The following is a 17836-nucleotide window of genomic DNA, read 5'->3' on the forward strand; positions in this document are numbered from 1 at the left end:
AAAACTTCAACATACATATTATACGGGACTCAAATATGGACAAACAAAACAAACAAAAGAATCACAAAACGCAAAATTCAACACATGCACTTACAATGAAAGGAAGGACGAAAACTTTTTTACTGTTCTTCATAAGTTTGGGTACAATTGACTATAATGTGGACTAATGTAATGGAGTTTAGAGAATGGTTAATAGTGGACACAGGGTACAGAAAATGGTCAAAAACAAATGATAGACAATCATGAGGTGCTTCAACATTCAGAATAAAGAATAATAGGACAAATAGATTAAGACTAGAATGAAGCAAATAAGGACCTCCATTTAGACCATTTTATTGGATAAAATTTTATTATCTAACAACACAAGACTCCATCGCTTTCTACTTACTCTTTATATGCTAAGACTTTATTTTTGACAGACAATTCATTTCTGTGTATATATTTGGCTAAGGAGAAATGTATTCTGGAAGCTGCTACTGTACTTGTCACTGGTTCACCTCCCATTTTTAATGCAAAGTGGGTCATCTGCTGTCTGAAAATAATGCAAAATATAGATATATGAAGATGTGGTTTGAGTGCCAATGGCACAACTCTCCATTTAAGTCAAATTTATAAAATTAAACCATTACAGGTCAAAGTACGGTATTCAACACGGAGTCTTGGCTCACACCGAACAACAAGCTATAAAGGTCCCCAAAATATTACTAGTGTAAAACCATTTTCAACGGGAAAACTTACAGTCTAATCTATATATAAAACAAACAAGAAACGAGAAACACTATAACCCCATCAACAAAGGACAACTACTGAACATCAGGTTTCATGTAAATTGTTTGAAATTCACTACACATAGTTTACCCTTTTTGACAAGAGTATGGTAATATTCAGCTTATTACATCTTGTTGGTAGGAAAAGACATCTTGCATTCTTATTATCCTTCATTGGCAAACATCTCAAGAGCCTTTTATTACAATGATATGATTTAAATAACAAAATGGCTTCATGATACCTTTCAATGACTTTTACAAACATTAACATGAAAACAGTATATTTGTTCAAAGGCAATTCAGCATTATGGAGGGAGTGAGGTCAAAGTATCTTCATAGAACGGAGATTCACTAATGCTAACATATCTGCATACCTATTGTCATTGTCTAACCATTGGTGGTTCTCCTCAAAAGGAGCTATTTTCAAACTTTAACACTTAACTCAGCAAAATTATAAATACAATATACCATAATTGATGGGACAGGGCCAAATTTTATTGATGGAAATAGGCTGTGTCAATTCTTTACGACTTTATTAAGAGAAGACAAAAACCAAATTACCCGAATTCCAGTCACCTTTAGCATGTTCAGTAAACAAGGATATTTTTAAAGGTTGATATTTTGAGTTTGCGTGTGCTTGTTAATTTCATGGATCAATAATTAATGTTCACTCTACATTAATATACTGACCGACCGTATAAAGACAACACTAGATTATTCTTTTTAAGATCTCTTTTAAAATATGCAGTTTTTGTTAAACAAATGTATGAGTATGAATTTCATTTTATTTCATTGTCTTACAGTTCGAAAGACTTTAGTTCTAATCATGTTTCCCCCGTATTATTGGATGTGCCGTCGTAGGCAATGCCTGCCTGTTATCAATTTCAAAAATAATTGTCAGAAATGTCAACGAGTTCTGTCCGGCATGTTTTGAGTTCCGTTTTCATACTTTCGGATTTTGCCCATGTCACATCCATGTCAGCGAATGTTGGCCATTGTGCAGTTAAACTTTAAACTTTAAGATTTTAATTGTTTTACTAATTATTAATTCTTTTGCATTTTTTTAAATCTTTTGGAAAAATTTAGACATGAATATTTCTGCCATTATATTTAGCAATTTAATTCGCAGTTGAACATGTTTTGTAAATGACGATGCGTTATCAATTGTTTGTTACTTGACATTGTCACTGCATATTGATCTGGTCATTGGTGGTCACCAACAAATCTCGTCTAGCTGTATCGTTTTTGGAAGAACAGTAAGACAAGTTGATGTCAAATTAAGATTGAGAATAAAAATGGTGAATATGTCAAAGAGACAACAACCCGACCAACGAGCAGATAACAGCCGACGGTCAGCAATGGGTCTTTATCGCAGCAGGAAAATCCCGCGTAAGGGGTTGGATCAACTTGATAAAAATGTTTGACGATTTCATACTTAGGACTGCAATATGCAATTCATCAACAGGCCTAGGTAAAGTACAAAAAATATCTGGTTACAGCACATACACGTTTTCCTTCTTAAGGGTTAAGTGTCTGCAATATGGGGATGCACTATTTTTAACTGATTAAAATGTAGATTGTTTCACGAAGACAAAAACTTCAGATATCGTTTTCAACTAAAGTTGAGAATGGAAATGGGGAATGTGTCAAAGCGACAGCAACCCGACCATAGAACAGACAACAGCCGAAGGCCACCAATGAAGCGAGAAACTCCGGCACCCGGAGTCTTCGTTTTAAGAAATTTGTGCAACCTCAATAATCCGCTATGTTCAATAACCTCAGGTAAGTCATTTATTAAGTTTTTCCGAACAGAAAGTAGTATGGTAAGCATGAACAGTAGTTATTATTTGATGATCAATCATGATTCGGTTATAATAAAATCAACAAAATATATTTTGCGTTTTAAAGTCCGCCAGTAAATCATCGCTTTCTACACACCATGTGAAGGGTAACATGATTGTGCATTTCATCTAATGGACAAATATTGTAAATTCAGAAATTTATGTGATGTTTTAATGACAGGAAAAAATCCGACAGAATCAAGTTTTCAATTATAAAACAATTACAATCCTAACTTCATCAGTAATTTTCTGATGATAATAAAATATGTAATCTTCTTATGATAATAATATATGTAATCTTCTTATGATAACAAGATATGAATCGCATTCATTTTACTTAGACTGTTGCCACAATAATGAATACACTCAATTGCATTCATTTATTGCATTAGAATTAGCAAAGTTTTGAGAAAATAACCCCTACACTAATATTTTGATGTTAACAGTAATTGGTCCACTTTAGTATGAAGACCAACAATATCACAATTTGTGTATTTGGATATTTGAATTGTCCTGTTTGAAGGTATATACAATTTTGTACATTTATAAAAACTTACTAAGTAGTAGTGCTGCCCATATGAGCAATTGTTTGTACGTATATTCATAGTGTCCTTTTTGACAGCTTACACATCTATTAAAACTTACCTAAGAAGTAATGCTGACCATATGAGCAACTGTTTGTATGGACATTAAAGTGTCCTTTTTGACAGTATACACGTTTATTAAAACTTACCTAAGTAGTAGGGCTGACCATATGAGCAATTGTTTGTATGGATATTTAAATTCTCCTTTTTAACAGTATACACATCTATTAAAACTTACCTAAGTAATAGGGCTGACCATATAAGCAATTGTTTGTATGGATATTTAAAGTGTATAGGTTCATTCTTATGTCTTTCATTATCATTATCATTGGCATAATCATCTATATCTTCTTCTTCTTCCATGTCATAATCAAACTTGTCCATTAACGAAATCACAATTATCGACAATTTCTCCATTTTCATTTCTTCATTCTCGCGCATGCCCAGTTTAGTGATTAACTGTTTAAACGGCATGCTATTTATATCTATTTCTTTCAATGCCTAAAAATGAAAATAATTTTAAGTTATTTAGAAAACCTTGTAAACGTTGCCCTAAATTTTTAGAAAAATTCAATGTCAGTTATCTCCCGTTCAATATTTGTTGACAGAATCAACAAACAGGAAGTGGTTTTCTGAAAGAGAAAATATCAAACTGCTGACAAAATATGAAGTCATTAGGTTCAATAATACATGTATGATATAAAAAAAAAGAACTAAAACATATTTTGGATGAACAACTAACAATTGATCTGAACTATGATATAATCGATTTCAATTGTATTAAACACAAAACAAATAGGCGCATGCCAAACGAAGTTATCTATGGATATTTGTTTCAAAGATCGCGTGAACGAACTTTCCATTGACACATTTCATGTAAATTAACAAAACAAACAATTTATTATTACAATGAAATATTACCAAGTCATAAAGTTTTAACAATCTTTTGCTGGTGAGAAATTCTCTCATCATGACTCCTTGGTTCAAAATTATCTGGACAAACTTTACGTTATCAGTTAGTATGGCTGTCTCCATCGCTTCATCAAAACTTCCTATAAAATAGTGACATAGGCAATAATTTAAAAGGAAAAATATTGAGTTCTTTAAAATTCAGTAAACATGATGAATTAAAAGATCTCATTGTATTGATTTGATGTTTAATCGATAAAAGAGAAATAGATGAGAACAGATTAGTTTTTTCCAATGATCTCGACTTAATTATATTTTGTTTTTGTCAATCGTTCCAGTAAGCTACAGTTGTGAAGTCATTTCTATCCTGTAATGGAATCGCTGTGAGTAGTGTATCATTGTGCTGATGTAAATATACATTGTGGGTTTTGATGTGTTCAGGTTATAAACGATTTGATGTGGAAAAACTATGATGAAGTGGTAGTTAGTATATTTGTATAGCGCTGTTTCACAAACGATTTTGTATAAATTTTTCAAGTTGTCATGTTTTTTCTATACATGTTTAACAAACCTCTACTCCATAAAGCATCTTCTCTAAATATTTCTTCCTGTGCTATGTCAGCCCTGTCCCATTTCAGAGCCAGTTTTAATCTCTCTAATCTCTGTTTTTCTGTTACTTCCCCAGCTTTAGCTGTAAAAAGTAAAATCACAAAAATACTGAACTCCGAGGAAAATTCAAAACGGAAGTCCCTAATCAAATGGCAAAACCAATGATGAAACACATCAAACGATCAAACGATCAAAAAGAATAGAAATGGTACAGGAGTTATAGAGACAGCTATTGGATAATCGCAATTGATGCAGGTTCACCATGACTTTACCTAAAGCATGTATAACGTTCTGTACACCGTTTTTCTGTACAAAAATACTATCAACTATATATTACTGTACCCGGAAAATATTCAGATATTCAAATTTTTTCTACAGTGCATTCATCTTTGAAATAAATTAACTACTCTGACGTATAGTTTGTGTGTATCTTCATATGTAGATTGTTTTGGTAAATTACATCACCATATCTGTTTACAATTTTTTTTATCTTAAACGTGACATCACATTAATAAGGTGACATTGAATATTAATCAGCATGAAAACATTTATTAATCTTCGGTAGCAAAATATAGTCCTTTATGCATGTTATAAATATTGTCATTCTTTAAATTGGTCAATTGTTTATGAAATGTAGAAACATATATATATGTATATACCTTTCAGTAAAATCTTCAGAATTTCATTATCAAGTTCTTCGTGTTTGTTTATATGAAATATACTGATCTAAAATTAAACAATTAACTCTTACAAACTAATGAATAAATCAATCAAAATTAATATGACTTTGATAAATAAAGAAAATTTACAAAAACTTGCTGTCAATATGGTTCAACATAATGATCAGTATCTGAGAAAAATCAAGGTTTAAAAGTAAACCGTTCTTACAAAAGTACAAACGGCAGATTGCACCTCGACATTTCAAATTCAAGCCAGGAAAACCGTATCAATTGGGAGATATATACTCCGTATACCAGCGCTGCCTGAATGTTGCTTCATGAAAAGTTCAAAACTGGTCGTACAATTTTGTTTTCAACCGGCCCTTCTTGTCAATCTAGATGTAAGACAAGGTATGAGACAGATTTAACTGTATCTGTTGTATCATTTATCTCTAGTTCGATGGGATTAATGTGTTCAACAAAGTCAACCAATTTTGAATTAGTTAGTGAGAGTACATCATCTATATAGCGGAAAATAAAAATTAAAGGATATTGCTAACTTCTTATCTCTCTTCCTAAGAAGTACTTGTATGAAGTCAGCCTCATTAAAATAAAGAAACAAGTTGACAAGAAAAAGAGCTCACTTAGTTTCTATTGGAATACCGACAGTCTGTTTAAAACACGTCCTCCAAATGTAACAAATATTTGGTCAATCAACAAATCACAAGTCTTGATAATACCAGTTTCAGATTATATTTGTTTGAATCAGAGTGATTCGTTACAAAGTAGTACAGAGACTTTCAACGATTTTGTGTGAATCAACTGCTTACCATATCTTTTTTTTCAATACAACTCTTGACACTTTCAAACACATTATTGATCCCATCTTCAGCCTTCTGTTTAGCCTTCGGATCATCCTTGTCTGCTTGCTTCAGTTCAAAGTACGCCTTCTTTATCAACTTACGAATCTTAGTCCTGATTAAAACATGAAAATAAAAACATTCATGTTTCAATGACTGTCCTTATTTAAAAGTCTACGATCAACTTGAGACCGGTTGAGAACATTTTGGTTCATCATTTTGGTTCTTTTTGGAATCAAGGTGCTTTTTTTTACTTTAACATAGTAAAAAGAAAACATGCTCTATGTTATTTCTTATCAGTCTCAAAGATTTTCTTTTACTTTCATTTGTATCACAAAGTTAAAGAAATTCGAAAAAGTAAACATGTGTTCCAATTAACTCATTTTATAATTTTTTTGTTCTTTAAACCGAAAAAAGTTTGTTTCGTTAGATCCTTTATAAAGGCAACAATAGTATTTCTTTGTTCAAAAGTCATAAATCGGTTGAGATAAAACAATCCTGGTTACAAAACCAAGGAAAACACATCTATTAGAGGAAAACAACGAACCAACAAAATACTGAAGTGCTAATCTATATTATCATATTTTTGAAAAGATGATGAAATTATTCTTCACATGTTGATCTTCTTGACCCTAATGTTGCTAAAGTTTCCATTAGTAACAAACAATTAATTGATTGATTTTAAAAGATAACAAAAATAAAGGCAACGGTAGTATACCGCTGTTCAAACTCATAAATCCATAGACAAAAAACAAAATCGGGGTAACAAACTAAAACTGAGGGAAACGCATTAAATATAAGAGGAGAACAACGACACAACACTACAATGTAACACACACAGAAACGGACCAAGCACCAGAAAAAAAACCACGAGAATAACCAATATAACATCAAAACCAAATACATGAATTTGGGATAGACAAGTACCGTGACACGTTTTATCGCAATGTGAATTTACACCAAAATAATCAAATGACAATTAATTACTTATGTAGTAGGTTTAGAAGCAAGAATAGGATGCATTTTAAATTAAAACATGTGTAATGAGAGATTCATTTACCCTCTCTCTGGATTAGTGTAAGCATACACTAGTATGTCAGCAGCTCGACCAGTACCCTCACACAATATAACAGGAATGTTATGTTCTAGAGAGGTTTTCGCATCTTCTATAGCATCCCGACCTCCTTCTACTACAATCAATACAACTGGTATCCCCTCTCCACCTGTAAAAAGAAAAAAAAGAAGAATGCGTATACGGGACTTTGGTGCCCCGATTTATTAAATATTCAAGAGTTAATGTACTAATACAAACCAATTAACGCATTGTTTGTCTCTGAAACTTATTGTTTTGTTGAATAAAGTCTTATAATGAAAAGTTTTCTATTCATAATCATTTTATCAATTTTGTGGTGTTGTTTCGGTCTGCAAATCTTTAGAAAATTTTACATCCATGAGCTTATAAATTTATGGTTCATCTTTAGCCATGAACATCGGTATCCTAGGAATATTTGTGAATCCACAGTATCACAAACCATGTATGTGTACTGTTAACTGAATTTATAGTGTTTTGCTCTTTCAAAAAGTATAGGGTAATTAATTTATAAATAATTGCAGTGTTTCAAATTAAATGACTGGCTATTTGGATTTATTTTTTTATAAATCTAATTTTGTTTTAAAACACAAGCTGGATTGTAATATTTGCAAGTTAAACATGGTCTTTATAGCTTAATGTTCGGAATTAGTATTGCTCATTGATGAAGAATACACATTGATCTGTTTTGTTTCCAATTCTAGGTTTTAGTTAATTTTTTTCTCATTGACAACTATATCACATGTCCCTGTTTTTTTATTATATATTTAACTTCACATTCCAAACATTAGACATTTACTCTTACCTTTTTCTATTGGATCAGACAGCTTCTTTTCAAATCTAGCTCTAAATTTAGCCACACCCCTGTACAAGTTTCTGTATCCATCATCAACAAAGATGAAATGTGTATGATCTGAATTCAGCGGCACTGGTTTTGCATGTTCTATCACATTACTGGTTAAGTATTCAGCTATTTTATCAAACTTTCCCTGAAACATACAATTTACAACACATATGCAAGAGAAGGCCTAAATAGATACGAAGACAATGATTCCGCTAGATGAACTCCCCTTTTAAGAAAGAACTTCTGTTGATCCGTTTTTTAAATTTTATATATCTAATGGATAACAACCCTTACCGGATTTGTAATCACATTAGCAACACGACGGGTTCCACATGTGGAGCAGGATCTGCTTACCCTTCCGGAGCACCTGAGATCAAACCTAGTTTTAGGTGGGGTTCGTGTTGTTAATTCTTTAGTTTTCTATGTTGTGTCATGTGTACTATTGTTTTTCTGTTTGTCTTTTTCATTTTTAGCCATGGCGTTGTCAGTTTGTTTAAGATTTATGAGTTTGACTGTCCCTTTGGTATCTTTCGTCCCTCTTTTGCAACTTTCAAACTGCACATGTTAGTCTGTACTCAGGTTTCGTAATGATTAGTCTTTATTTTTCTATGTTATTATTGTGTACAATTGTTTGTCTGTTTGTCTTTCTCGTTTTTGGCTATGGCGTTGTCACTTTATTATCGATATATCAGTTTGAATATCCCTCTGGTATATTTTGCACCTCTTTTCGGTGTCATTAAACCATGACTGAAGGGCTGATCAAAATAATGTCCGTGGAATAGTGATGATATACAAAAGAAGATGTGGTATGATTCCCAATGAAACAACCCTCTATAAATTACCAAAATGACACAGAAATTAACAAATATAGGTCACCAACAATGAGCAAAGCCCATACCGCATAGTCAGCTATAAAAGTCCCCGAAATGACAATGTAAAACAATTGAAAAGAGAAAACTAACGGCCTAATTTATATAAAAAAATGACCGAAAAACAAATATGTAACACATTAACAAACAACAACCAATGAATTACAAGATCCTTACTTGAGACAGTCACATACATAAATAATGTGGCGGGGTTAAACAAGTTAGTGGAATCCCAACCCTCCCCCTAACCTACGCCAGTGGTATAACAGTACAACATAAAAACGAACTATAAAAATCAGTTGAAAAAGGCTTAAATCATCAGATAGACAACAATATGAGCCAATTATAATACAACTGCATTACACATATAATTGGCCTAACACTAGTTATGGTATGTTACTACGAGGAAATCATGTGATCAGGAAATTTTTTTTTATGTAAAATCACGCAATTCTTACAGCGTACATGTACATACATTCTTTTTTTAAAGGTGAAGGGTAATAAGTCCTTTATTTTGCTCAAATAGTACAAAGTGTTCAGTAAAGAAAACAAATTTATCATTTATCATGGCAACAAAGGAAATACTGAAGGAAAAGTGCATAGAACTTAGCAGTTTCCGTTTTTGCTCTGCACTTGGTGAATTTTATTACCTAACTTGGACGTTGTAAACAAAAATCTTAAATAATGTTTTTATATTTCTTTGAATTCTGATTTTCTAAATAATTCTTTGCAAATTTGAAATAGTTCTAAAACACTTTATTTTCTCGAGTGCTAAATCCAAATTTCAAAGACAGAATATGAGTACTCTTTCTTCTGGTGGCAATTCACATTTACTATTTTATCACTAGACTTAATTTGTAACTCCAAAATATATAATGAGGAAACATTGCTTGCAGAATAATGCAAAAAGGAACAACTACAACAAGTAGATTACTTCCGAGACAAAAACGTGAAAACGCTATAACACTAAGTCGAAAATGAGAAATTGGAAAGAAAAAATTCCGACTTGCATTTCCGCGTTTTCGACATCGCCATTTCCGCGTTTTCACGTTTTGCCCTAAACAATATGAAAGGTGAAAACACGAAAACGCGAAATGTACTTAACTGGCCACCATATAAACCAACACAATCATTGAAAATTGGTATCAAACGAAAAGTCACGAATCTACTGTGTAAATTTACCTCTACTTTGATAGTGTGGTCTGTCAGACAATTTCTGTTTTTAACATATCCCCATGGAGCTATTCCAATACAACGCAGACCATGGGCAAATCTGTCTTTATACCATTCAAATGACTGGCCTTCTCTCACTGCTAATCCTACTTCCTTCATTGCCCCCATATTGAATCCTGATGTTATCAGCCAAGCATTTGTTGTTTGGGAAGCCTGTAAAATAACATAAAGTATTTATTGCATTGGTAATAATGACAAACCGTGATTTCTTTATAACTGTCAAATATAATTGGTTTCTCACTAGGGATTTAATTCTGCAGTTTACCTCTCCTGACACCAATCAACAATTGGTATTGTCAAGTTGGTATTCGTTATGTTGCACAATAGTGAAAAAAGATTTACGATATATGATATAATTTTCTCCTATATCAAAAAAATAATCAAAACGACAATGTTATAATATTAGATATTATTATTAGATAGTACCAAGTCAGGAATATGGCCATTGTAATATTATAGTTCGTTTCTGTGTGTGTTACATTTTAACGTTGCGTCGTTTGTTTTCTCTTATTTTTTAGTGTAAATTCATATTGCGATAAGACGTATCACAGTACTTGTCTATCCCAAATCCATGTATTTGGTTTTGATATTATATTTGTTAATCTCGTGGGATTTTATCTGATGCTTGGTCCGTTTCTGTGTGTGTTACATTGTAGTGGTGTGTCGTTGTTCTCCTCTTATATTTAATGCGTTTCCCTCAATTTTAGTTTGTTACCCCGATTTTGTTTTTTGTCCATGGATTTATGAGTTTGAACAGCGGTATACTACTGTTGCCTTTATCTACATAATGACATTCTTGAATTGAAACGTTTTTTTAGTCACTTAGTGGACAACTTTTGCTTTCAAATTTTGGAATTAGTTATGTTATTCTATACATTAACGCTAAATACACAACAGACCACTATACTTACTTTAAATAGACCAGACTGGAAAGTTTCGGTCCGTGTATATCTGCGTCCATTCGTTTTTCGTTTTGAAAAATCAAAAACAAAAAACAAAAAACGAAAGTGTTTTCATTTTTCGTTTTTGATTTCATAAAAACCAAATTGAAAAACGAAAGTGTTTTCATTTTTCGTTTTTGATTGCTTAAAAACCAAAATGAAAAACAAAATGTTTTCGTTTTTTGTTTTTGATTTCACAAACAAAAAACGAAAAACAAAAGTATTTTCATTTTTCAATTTTGATTTCTCAAAAACTAAAATCGAAAAATGAAAGTGTTTTCATTTTTCATTTTTGATTTCACAAACACAAAAAACGAAAAACGAAAGTGTATTTATGTTATCCTTCCAACACAGTTTAATTTTCATTCAAAAAATGACAATGTTGTTATTTGTCATTCATTTAAAGGTCGTTAAAGTACAGCGGTTGTCAGATCAATATTACTTTAATCGAAGATAATGTCGACGGATGCAAAAGTCTTTATCAATCTAAACAATATGGGTACGTGAACTTTATTACTTTTAAGTTTAATAGAATTTATTAGAATTGATGACCAAGATCCATCTGCCAGTATTTTACGAACTACGAGGACGATAATGTATTTTGCTTGATCAAATTTTCAAAATTTCCGCAATTTCACAATTCAAACTGGGATATTAAATTGGTTTGTAATTAGGAGCCTATAAGGTATTAATTTTGCTTATTTGTGAAGACTATAAGGTGACATTAACAAGAGGTCGTTGATGGGGGATTATGGAATTGAGAATAGTGGACAAAAAATTTAAATAATAGAGACAATGGACGAAGAAATAAATAAAATAGCTAGAATAATGGTGTTAAAATGTAATGATAAGAGAATAATTGTCAAAAAGTATAAAGAATAAAGAAATATGGCATAAAATATCAAAGAATACGGAAATTAAGAACCCCGAATCCAGACCATCATACTAGTTGCCTTAATGCACGTTAGTTTGTCTCTGGGAGATTGCTATTGGTTATCATACGGTTTCTCTTTATTTCTATGTCTATTAATTAAGAAGCATGCTTTCATTATTTACCAACATTTTACATATCACATTATAAAAAAAGACTACTATAGATTTCCGGTAATTGTTCGGCATAGACCACACCACATTTTTTTTTCAAGTGGACCTCAGTTACCCACCCTACTCCATCATACATAAAAGTTAATAAACAAATGTCTACGGAAATACTTCTGTCCGAACAATGTGTAAAGGGGAGCTTGGTAGCTGATGTCTGTTGTTCTGCTTAGTTTTTTTTTTTAAGTAGGTCTAAAGTTGAGGTCGTATACCCTACAAAAACCCCTACCAGACAGTTAATAAAAAAATTCTGCGGCAATACTTTTATCTGCTCTAGGTGAGAACGTAAGCTAGAGATCTAGGGCCTACTTGATCAAAATTACAAGTTAATTTATAGCACGCAGTCCGGAATGCGGTTCGATAAAATTGTTCCCCTTGTTTATTTCGCTCTTCTGTCAATCATGTAATTTCGCTACCTCCAATGGTAGACGCTACAACGATGGGTATCGTCAAGAAAGGTACGATTAAAGGAATCAGCTAGGAATTAGACGATCACCATTGGTATAGGTGTGTTGTTTAATAGTTGTTGCATTGGGATAAATGCATGTTTTGGATTAATTCATAATCAGGAATAGCTGGGAAGAAAAGAAACGTGTTGCTACGTGAACCCGGAAAGGCCGGGACGAATTTTAAAACAAAATCTAGAGACGATCGTTCTGAGTGTGCCACCTACACATTCAAACGTGAACACAAGCACAGTATTCCCTATCTATGTAATGTGTTTTCATAATTATGTGATATAGAGCAAAAAAAGGTAGCAGTTTTTTGTGTCTTGTTGTTAAGCATTTCCAGGGGAGATAATGTTATTTTTCACGGTGTGTTTGATAGGTTTGTTACATTGTAACATTATATAATACACACTCATAAAGTGGATTAAAATAGCCTCCCACACTCAATTAACTGAATTTCAATTATTCTATTTACCGTAGTGCTATTACATAAGACTTCGGAGGTTCATATCACTTATATTCAACGTTTTTATATCGGATTTTTTTTTACTATTGATGTTAAACGGTTCATAGTAAAAAAAAATCCGATAAAACCGTTGAATGTAAATGATATGAACCTCAGAAGTCTTATATTTTGTCCTTTAATATAAGACTGGAGGTTCATATCATTTACATTCAACATTGTTTACCTATTTTTTGTTTACTTTCAATGTCGAACGGTTCAACATTGGTAGTTAAAAAAAAATCCGATAAAAATTAATGGTTCAACATCGATAGTAAAAATAAATCTGATAAGCATGTTGAATGTAAATGATATGAAACTCTCAAGCCTGACATTATTGGGCTATTGATTATTAGTTCTTTATCCTAACTAAATGTTTTTTGTGGTGTATATTACAAAAAGGTGTGTGGGGGGGTAAAACACCAAAATACCTTAACAATCCTACAATGTAAAAAAAATAAGATTTGGTATGCCAATGAGACACCTGTCAACAAGATACCAAAATGACACAGACATTAACAACTCTAGGTCACCGTACGGCCTTCAACAATGAGCAAAGCCCATACCGAATAGTCAGCTATAAAAGGCCACGATAAGACAATGTAGAACAATTAAAACGAGAAAACTAATATCTGTTTACAGAATGAGAAATATTTCGTATTCTAAAACTAGTGTTTCTCACATGTTTTTTAGACATGTTGAAAATACAGACAAATGTTTAGTACGTATACCCATTCCCTCTTTTTCAATTCATCATTAGTTCAAGATACAGTTCTGAAGAATATGCAATAACCTAACATTGATAATTTAGCTAACAATAACTTCAGTACATTTTTCTAACAAGTGAAGTGCATTTTTCTAACAAGTGAAGACCAATGAAAACATTTGATATGATTTGAAAACATGGCCAATTAAGTAGGATCTTGTGGTTTCGTAGACATAAATGATAATTCACCATTTCCTATTTATATTTTTCTTTATTTCATATTCTAGTATATTTAATAACATGTTTAAATTTTGTGACGCATCTGATGTATAAATCCAGTGCCAGATCCGGGAAAGAGCTCTTAGTTCCGATCCGTTTGTACGGGGAACATGTGGTTGCAACCCCCTCTTTAATTGCCTGTTCGATTTTTTGTTTGCAGTGTTGAAAAGGGAGTAAGACAGCAGTTTTATCAAGAAGTTATGTGAAAGTTCTGCTATACATCTGACAGTCAGGAATTATTCTGAAGTACACATGTCGACCAGAGACATGGAACAGAGAGGAGAGGTTTTAAAGTACCAGATGCTTATCTGAGATTTCAATTTGAACTAAAGAAAGCAAAATATAAAGATATGTAGGAGAAATAATCTATATGAATAAAGTTATGCCACAAAAGGAACTTGTTTTTTTATATACAGAATATGCCAAACGTATCCATACTAGAAGAGATGTAAATGCATCCTTTATATAGCCTTGCAATACTGATGGTAATAATTTATACAATTTCTGAGATGATATAGCAGTGCCATTGGTTTCCCTTTCTTCTTAATTAACTTCTTCAAAGAATTTGATAATCTGAACTTTTTTTTTAAATTTGAGCCCTGTCCAAGAACAGTTAAAAGAGCATACATATGCTCAGTTTTCGTTATTTTTTAGAATCATCATTTTTTTTAAATGAATCAGGTTGTACATTCTACATAAAATATGCCAGTCAACCGTAAATGTTAACATCCCAAAAGGTCTTTAGTATATTCATTTTTCAAACTTACAGAACATGTCAAAGGTTTAAGCATCCCGAACATTACCATGTGACTTGAGTTTTTGATTTGTCAATATCAAGCAAACTCGATATTTTCCATAATATCATAATAGTTCTGTGTTATTATTAAAAAAAACAAAGGACTAACTCTTGCACAAAACTGTAGACTGTCTAGTTAGTACATTTTTAACCCAAGCCCCTGCTCTTTTAAGCACCGTCTTATCAACGGCTTGGCCGATTGTAAGTGTTCGGTGCAGAGACTGTACACTTGAGACAATAACATGGAGGTAAGTTTGTATAAGAACAACGTTTTCAAGCATATAGGCAGATTCGAGCTGGGGCTTTAGTCGGAAAAATTTGTTAGCTTAAACAAACGGGATTCACTGAAGCAGGACTGGAGCGAGCTCTCTTAAGCTCAGTCAGCGCCCACCCCCTCTAATGTAAAATTCTGGATCGGTCACTGAATATTGGTTTTAACAGTGAGATGGAAGTCTTCAAATGAATAAAAAAATAAAAAATAATGAAAGTCTTTGTGCTAGTTATTTACATACGGGAACGCAAATTTAACTTCAAATTGTGAAAAAGAGTGAGGGGTAAGATTCATTAAAAAAATATCGTCTAAATATTATGAATTCTGATCTTCTAAAACCTTATAGTGTTAAGTTTTGAAAGAAAAAAAATTGATTGATGGAGAATTGGACAATAAATGTTCGCGCTCAAACAAGAAAACCATACCCCCTTTGAAGTTCAAGGATTAACTTACTTCCTTGTTGATGGATTGTTTCCTGGCTTGCTTTGGTAGAGTATTGTTGCATGTTTCACACTCAAGTAATATATATACGCATGTGTTGTACATGAAATATGAAGACACCGTTGTATACTATAGTACTTGACTCAGTGGCGGATCAAATAAAATTTTCACAAGAGGGGGCCCACTGACTGCCTAAAAAGGGGGAGGGGGATTCCGTCACGCTTCAGTGATTCCCTATATAACCAACCAAATTTTTTCTGAAAATGGGCCCCCTAAATCCGACTCTGTGACTTGTAATAGTGAGCATGTATGAGACAAATAGAGTGAGCTACCATATACGGTAAAAAATCATATAAGGGAACTTTGATATCCTTGAATCTGTTTCTGAGTTGTGAAGAACTAACATACAACTAACAGTGGGACGGTTATTCAAGAAAATTACTACAATAAAATTGAGTCTAATGTTAAACTGTTAAATAAGTTAAGACTCTTAATGTCTAGCAAATTTTCGGCTATATAATAAAATTGAGTCTAATGTTAAACTGTTAAATAAGTTAAGACTCTTAATGTCTAGCAAATTTTCGACTGTAGATAAACTATTATTAAGAAAAAAATAAGATATAAATAGTAAATTCAAAACGTATGAAACGTATGAATAATATTGGCGAACAAAAAAAGTATCACATTATGTCGTCGGACAATTGTAAGATGCTATAAGATAGACTAAAAATGTATCGAAAATATAGCACAAAAGAAATCATGAAATAATTCAGTGCAATCCAAATTTAAGATGCAAACACATGAAAAGAAAAACAAAATAACACCATATCTCCACATGACACAAAACAAAAAAACCAACTACGATCAGCAAATAAGACGCAAAGAGTCGCAAGAAATTAAAAAAAAATCCATTCGCGGGCAAATACCGACTTATACTGTATGATCGAACACAAACATAGCCAAAATATGACACTCAAGAAATAAGACGCAAACTACATTACAAGAATTGTAAGATCAATAAATGATGTATAAAAAATAATTCCGAACGACAATTGGTTAACACAAACAAAAGGAATACAACGATATAAATCTATGCTACCCAAAAAACTCAACTTCACAATGGTCAACCAATCCGGGTTACTGTATAACTAAGGTGTAACAAAATGTGTAACAAAACTTTTTTTAAATAATACAAAAATTATGACTGTCGATGTAATTGTAATTGTTTAAAAAAAAAAACATGTCGAGCATGCAAATATTATTTTTTAAAAATAGTTTTAATCACTTAAAAGTCATGTGATGTTACATATATAGGACGGGTGTGTTCGATGCGTAAATTAATTAACAAAACCCCGTCATATAACATCCAGCTTTGAAGTTGCGTCCAAATGTCAAATTTAGGTGTGCCACTTTGGGAATGGTCTTAAACGATTGACAATTCATTTTTCAAGTTTTGTAATTTTTTCCAGATTTTTTCTATGTCGAGCAAAAAAAAGTAGCAGTTTATAAGGAGACCCCCTAAATGACGTAACAGCTTGACTTATGGTCGTTTTAAAAACGATTGCTTGCAAGTTGCATTGTGAACAATTGTACAATATGAAAATTAAACAACGTGAATGCAAATATAATGACTTTACGGAAAGTAACTTTTGTGACATCTTGACAACTGTATACAAAGTTCGTTACACTTTTCTACCTTCTAAACACAAGAGGTCGAATTCTTTTGTTCTATTTAAACCGCATATCGGACTGCACGGATCAATCTTTTTTAAGCTAATAAATAATTTACTTGCCCACCATACTTTGAATACAAAAAATAAACCTTTTGTCCAGTCATATTTAATAGTCCGGCCGATTGGTGCAGATATAGAGCAGAATTGCTCACTTGATGAGGAAATCATGAAACTTTGCATAGTAGTTCTTGGTTATATACCCTTTGATTTCAGCTATGGACCCACTCTGAAAAATCCAATATGGCTACCATTTTCAAGATGTCGGAAAAACGGTTTAAATATCAAGATAGTCCTCAAGGTATTCTATATAATTTCGGAAATTAAAGTAATGATTCTTTAAAAATGGACTTTATGT

The 17836-nt window shown here is 32.3% G+C and overlaps 1 protein-coding gene across 2 annotated transcripts in view; it reads right to left on the reverse strand.

The window, feature by feature from the left end:
* LOC143075629 (transient receptor potential cation channel subfamily M member 8-like) overlaps positions 1-17836 on the reverse strand; it is a 76115-nt gene that overhangs the window by 34819 nt on the left and 23460 nt on the right. For both annotated transcript variants that reach the window (XM_076251116.1, XM_076251117.1), the window contains exons 7-15: positions 10215-10418; positions 8125-8308; positions 7290-7452; positions 6200-6344; positions 5370-5436; positions 4673-4792; positions 4114-4244; positions 3431-3693; positions 389-532 (exon numbers count right to left, since the gene is read on the reverse strand). In XM_076251116.1, the coding sequence (XP_076107231.1) occupies positions 389-532; positions 3431-3693; positions 4114-4244; positions 4673-4792; positions 5370-5436; positions 6200-6344; positions 7290-7452; positions 8125-8308; positions 10215-10418 (1421 nt within the window). The remainder of the gene's footprint in view (positions 1-388; positions 533-3430; positions 3694-4113; positions 4245-4672; positions 4793-5369; positions 5437-6199; positions 6345-7289; positions 7453-8124; positions 8309-10214; positions 10419-17836) is intronic.

This window comes from Mytilus galloprovincialis, chromosome 5 (assembly GCF_965363235.1).
Source record: "Mytilus galloprovincialis chromosome 5, xbMytGall1.hap1.1, whole genome shotgun sequence".
NCBI lineage: Eukaryota > Metazoa > Mollusca > Bivalvia > Mytilida > Mytilidae > Mytilus > Mytilus galloprovincialis.